The following is a 6,000-nucleotide window of genomic DNA, read 5'->3' as shown; positions in this document are numbered from 1 at the left end:
AACTCTTTAACCCCATAATTGATGCACTCTGTGCTTTTTAATCTTTTTCTTATGTTTTTTATTTTTCTCATCTCCATCCATCAACTGTTTTACTTGAAACTATTTAACTATTTAACTTATTTACACTCAAACTTCCACTTTGTGAAAAATCAAACTTATCTTCCCAAATTAAAGCACAATTAACACAATAATCCCCACTTTTCCCTTTCATTTTTTAGGAGATGATGGTTAATGTGTAATAAAAAAGGAAGAATAATAATATAGATTATATCATACAGTATTTTAACATATTTATGTCCCTTCAGCAATATGTATGGTCGACCTAGCTTAGTTTATGAGCTCTCTTATTATTCAACATTAAATTTCATTTCCTTCCGGCGAAATGTTACCAACCAAATTATCCGGTTCCCTTACGGCGGAACTACCTAGTCGTTTCTGATCTCCTTGCGGCGAGATCCAACCTAAATTTATCGCTATTTCCTTGTGGCGAAATAAAACCTTCCCAATGCAGTGTCCTTAACCGGCGACACACTACCAAACGACTTTTAAGTACTTTTCTTCTTTTATTTCTATAACGCTTACTCTTATCTTATGTACTGTATTTTAAAACTATCTCACCTCGGAGTTGACTTCTAGGTGACTTTGTCGGATCTCCCGGAGCCGCCCGGCATCGAGCAAGACAATAACCCACTGGCCAGGTGCGAATGTCACACACCGGGACTTTCAGCCACCAGGCCTAGATGCGGCTGTGCGGCAGCGCTTAACTCAACGTCAGGCTGTTCCCAGAGGTCCGCCATAGTCACTGCAAGAAAAATAAGATCAGTTTAGTTCTTATAATATCCGGCTTGAAGGACCAAGTTATGTTAGGTATTATTTAATCAACTCAGAGGTAAGGAACGACACAGAGTCAGATGTACTTGCAGCAAGGGTAGCTCACACTTTGCAGTGCAAATCTACAGTGTTGGCACCCCTCTCTCTTTATTTATACATGCTGGTTCACACACAGTTCAACAAACATTCAGGGTGTGTGTGTGTGTGAGGGTGCGTGTGTTGGGGTCAGAAAGGTTAGGGTTCATTTGTCTTGATTATAAACAAACAGAGGAAGTGGGGACCTAGTGAATAGCCCCCAGATGCTGCTAATAAAAGCATAAAAGCATAACTCATTCTTGTCCCCATCTCCCTTCCTGTGACATGTAAGGAGGGAAAAGCACTTAGAGCAGACATGAGTGATAAACAATACAAAAGTTTTAAAAACCCTAACACAGAACAAATCTCAGGTATGAACTTCCTAAATACAGAGACCCCAACCAGAGAGGTTAACACTCTGGACCACTGCTACACAGTTTTAAAAGATGCCGGCGCTGCAACCTGAGCCGCTTCAAGACTATACAAACCAACAGAAATTATGAAGTTGTAAGCCTGTGGTGAGGACTATAAGGAAGTGGACAGAGTAATCAAATCAGAAGTTACAGGCCTGCTTTGAATGCATAGATTGGAGTGTTTTTTAAGCTACAGCCACTGACCTCAACAAACTCATTGACACAATGACATCATAAACCAGTTTTGGTGAGGGCATTTGTGTGTCCACCAAGACATTTTGCACATACAACAACAGCAACCACACCTGAGGAAGCTGGGCCACACCAAATGAAGAAGCCCACACCAGAGGGGACTGGCCCCTCTATAAGCTGGCCAAAAACAATACTGACTAAGGAGACCAGAGTAGATAAGAGCAGCTATGAACGGACAAAGCTATCCATAACTTCAGGCTGCAAGTTTATTGCTGCTATTTGGTAAATGGCCTGCACTCGTATAGCACTTTATCAAGTCCGAGGATCCCAAAGCGCTTTAGACTACAATCAGTCATCCACCCATTCATACACACATTCATACACTGACAGTGGTGAGCTACATTGCAGCCATAGCTGCCCCGGGGAAGACTGACACAAAAGACTGACACAAGCGAGTCTGGCATGCAATCAGCACCACCAAGCCCTCTGACCACCATCAGCAGGCAAGGAGGGTGAAGGAAGTGTCTTGCCCAAGGACACAACGACTGAGACTGACAGAGCGGGGGTTCAGGAACCCTCCAGTTAAAGTACAAACTACCACCATGTCAGCCACACTTGCGCCCGATATATGATTAGGGGGAAACACTATGTTTAAATCTTGTCCACAATCATAACCAGCAACGAGCTTATGTTTTCTGTAAATTCTAGTGTGCTGGTTTAGACCTGACATAAAAGGTCAAGTTTTTACCGCAATCATCACATTCAAAAGGTTTCTCTCCATTGTCTGTTCTTATGTGTATTTTTAAAAATGACTTGCACAAGCATCACAGCTTGAGGGTTTAGTTCCTCTGTGAGTTATCATGTGTGTGTTTAAATTTGACTTTTCTTATAATCTGATAACACAAGTATCTCAACCACAGGGCTTCTCTTGTCTGTGCGTATTCTCATGTGCAGGTCTAAATTGGAGTTACTGGCAAATGTTTTTCCACATGGATCACAACCAAAGGGTTTTTCCCTTGTGTGGCTTCTCACGTGTCTGGTTAAAGCTGACTTGCAGGCAAATCTTTTTCCACAAACATCACAACTAAAGGGTCTGTCTTCTGTGTGCATTCTCATGTGAATGTTTAATTGTAACTTGCAGGTAAATCTTTTTCCACAAACATCACAACTAAAGGGTTTGTCTCCTGTGTGGGTTCTCATGTGTGTGTCTAAATTTGACTTCCTGGCAAATGTTTTTCCACATGTATCTCAACCAAAGGGTTTGTCTACTGTGTGGATTATCATGTGTTTGTCTAAATTTGACTTCTGGGAAAATCTTTTTCCACAAACATCACAACTAAAGGGCTTGTCTCCTGTGTGGATTATCATGTGTTTGTCTAAATTTGACTTCCTGGCAAATCTTTTTCCACATGTATCAGAACCAAAGGGTTTGTCTCCTGTGTGGATTCTCATGTGAATGTTTAATTGTAATTTGCAGGCAAATCTTTTTCCACAAACATCACAACTGAAGGGTTTGTCTCCTGTGTGGATTCTTGTGTTTGTCTAAAACTGCCTTCTGGGAAAATCTTTTTCCACATTTACCACAACTGAAGGGTTTGTCTCCTGTGTGGGTTCTCATGTGTCTGGTTAAATTTGACTTCCAGGCAAATCTTTTTCCACAAACATTACAACTAAAGGGAATCTCTCCTGTGTGAAATCTCATGTGTTTGTCAAAACTTGACTCATGGAAAAATCTTTTTCCACATTTACCACAACTGAAGGGTTTGTCTCCTGTGTGGGTTCTCATGTGTCTGGTTAAATTTGACTTCCAGGCAAATCTTTTTCCACAAACATCACAACTAAAGGGAATCTCTCCTGTGTGAAATCTCATGTGTTTGTCTAAACTTGACCTCTGGGAAAATCTTTCTCCACATTTACCACAACTGAAGGGTTTGTCTCCTGTGTGGGTTCTCGTGTGTTTGTCTAAACTTGACTTCTGGGAAAATCTTTTTCCACATTTACCACAACTGAAGGGTTTGTCTCCTGTGTGGATTCTCATGTGATCATCTAAATTTGACTTCCTGGCAAATGTTTTTCCACATGCATCACAACCAAAGGGTTTTTCTCCTGTGTGCATTCTCACGTGCCTGGTTAAATCTGACTTCCTGGCAAATCTTTTCCCACAAACATCACAACTAAAAGGTTTTTCTTCTGTGTGGATTCTCATGTGAATGTTTAAATGTGACTTGCAGGCAAGTCTTTTTCCACAAACATCACAACTAAAGGGTCTGTCTTCTGTGTGCATTCTCATGTGAATGTTTAATAGTAACTTGCACGCAAATCTTTTTCCACAAACATAACAACTAAATGGTTTGTCTCCTGTGTGGGTTCTCATGTGTGTGTCTAAACCTGCCTTCTGGGAAAATGTTTTTCCACATGTATCACAACCAAAGGGTTTGTCTCCTGTGTGGATTCTTATGTGTTTGTCTAAACCTGCCTTCTGGGAAAATCTTTTTCCACATTTACCACAACTAAAGGGTTTGTCTCCTGTGTGGGTTCTCATGTGTCTGGTTAAATTTGACTTCCAGGCAAATCTTTTTCCACAAACATCACAACTAAAGGGAATCTCTCCTGTGTGAAATCTCATGTGTTTGTCTAAACTTGACTTCTGGGAAAATCTTTTTCCACATTTACCACAACTGAAGGGTTTGTCTCCTGTGTGGATTCTCATGTGTATGTATAATCTTGACTTCTGGGAAAATCTTTTTCCACATATACCATATCTAAAGGCTTTGTCTCCTGTGTGGATTCTCATGTGTTCGTCTAAATTTGACTTCCTGGCAAATGTTTTTCCACATGCATCACAACCAAAGGGTTTTTCTCCTGTGTGGATTCTCACGTGCCTGGTTAAAACTGACTTCCAGGCAAATCTTTTTCCACAAACATCACAGCTAAAGTGATTGTCTTCTGTGTGGACTCTCATGTGTTTGTCTAAATCTGACATTTGGTAAAATCTCTTTCCACATGCATCACAACCAAAGGGTTTGTCTCCTGTGTGGGTTCTCATGTGTCTGTCTAAACTTGTCTTCTGGGAAAATCTTTTTCCACATGTACCACAACTAAAGGGTTTGTCTCCTGTGTGGACTGTCGTGTGTTTTTTTAAATCATGTTTCCTGTTAAAACTTTTACCACACTCACCGCAGTTAAAATCTTTACTACTCGTCTGGACGTTTGTCAGTGAATCCATCATTTTCTTCTCACCGAAACATGTCTCACTACCAGAACAATCTGAAGACGTTAATCTTGGACGACATGTCATGTGACTCTGAAGAGAGCGTCTATTAGCAAATTTTCCCCCACACTCAGAGCAGCTCAAAGATTTGTTGACAGTGTTTCTGCCTGACCCTGGAGTCCTGCTCTCCTTCCAATCATCCTCACTGTCTTCAGTTTCAGAGTCTGATAAGTGTTTAAGCTCAGATTCATGATGCTTCACATCATCATCCTCACTGTCTTCAGTTTCAGAATAGTTGGAAGAGCCTCCCTGAGTATTTAGATCTGGGTTCCTGCTGGATTCTGATGTTCCAAAGTCCTCTTCTTTAATTTCTACTTTTATCTGGTCAGTTGAGATGCTTCTTGGAAGATCTCTGTCTTCTGTTTGGTGTTGATGAAGCTGAGAGAACAGAGGTTTCTCTTCATCCTCTTCACTCTTCATATGAACAACAGTTAATGGAAACCTGGTATCATCAGTCTCCTTCACATTCAGTTGTTCTTCATCCTGGCTGGCCCAGATTCTTTCACTTTCCTCCTTTATGTGGAGGAGCTCCAGCTCCTGCTGGTCCATATCAGGACTCTGTTCTTCAGGAGCCTCTTCTTTAAGATCTGCAGACATAATTGAAACACTTTATATGCACAATGAACAACTTTATCTTGACAATGTTACAAAGATGATAAAGATTAAAACTAGAGAAAAGAATCTGATAAATATCATCAGTGAACAGTACAGTAGGTAAAATCAGAGAGGCCACAATGGTGTGATAACCTGGACTGTAAATATATTGATTTCACGGTGTCATGGTTTAACACTAGAACTCCCAGGGCCGCCAATTTGACGGTTTTGAAAGTTTGACATGCCATAACTCTGGTTTCTTAAAACTCTTATCTTCCTGGCATCCTGAATTTTTCTAAACCTGTGTCTTGTGTATTCCTATGTCTCTATTTAAAGATCTAAGTATTTCTACCTCTAACTACTACAGCCACTATTTTGACGGCCCTATTATTTACATTGATATTTTTTTTCCCGTGGCTGAGTATACGCGCGAGCGTTGCCTAGCAACCGCCACTCTAGAACGCAGTCAGAGAAGGAGATTGTTGGCATCCTACAAATAGCTTCTAGAAGGATATTTTCTGCTCAAGAGGCATTGGAGATGATTCAAAAATTAGATGATTGTGATTCTGGGGTCGAGAGGGATTCTGACGGTTCTTGGTCAGTATTCAGTTCCAGTGACAGCGG

General features: G+C 40.8%; 1 protein-coding gene across 1 annotated transcript in view; it reads right to left on the bottom strand.

The window, feature by feature from the left end:
• Positions 1–608: 608 nt before the first annotated feature.
• Positions 609–6,000, bottom strand: part of LOC124865147 (uncharacterized protein DDB_G0283697-like) — a 28,902-nt gene continuing 23,510 nt past the window's right edge. The window contains exons 4-5 of the mRNA XM_047360111.1: positions 4,689–5,369; positions 609–802 (exon numbers count right to left, since the gene is read on the bottom strand). Coding sequence (XP_047216067.1) covers positions 708–802; positions 4,689–5,369 — 776 coding nt within the window. The 3' untranslated portion in view covers positions 609–707. The remainder of the gene's footprint in view (positions 803–4,688; positions 5,370–6,000) is intronic.

The sequence above is a fragment of the Girardinichthys multiradiatus genome, unplaced genomic scaffold (assembly GCF_021462225.1).
Source record: "Girardinichthys multiradiatus isolate DD_20200921_A unplaced genomic scaffold, DD_fGirMul_XY1 scaffold_29, whole genome shotgun sequence".
In the NCBI taxonomy this organism is placed as follows: domain Eukaryota; kingdom Metazoa; phylum Chordata; class Actinopteri; order Cyprinodontiformes; family Goodeidae; genus Girardinichthys; species Girardinichthys multiradiatus.
This window is presented reverse-complemented; position numbering and strand designations above follow the sequence as displayed.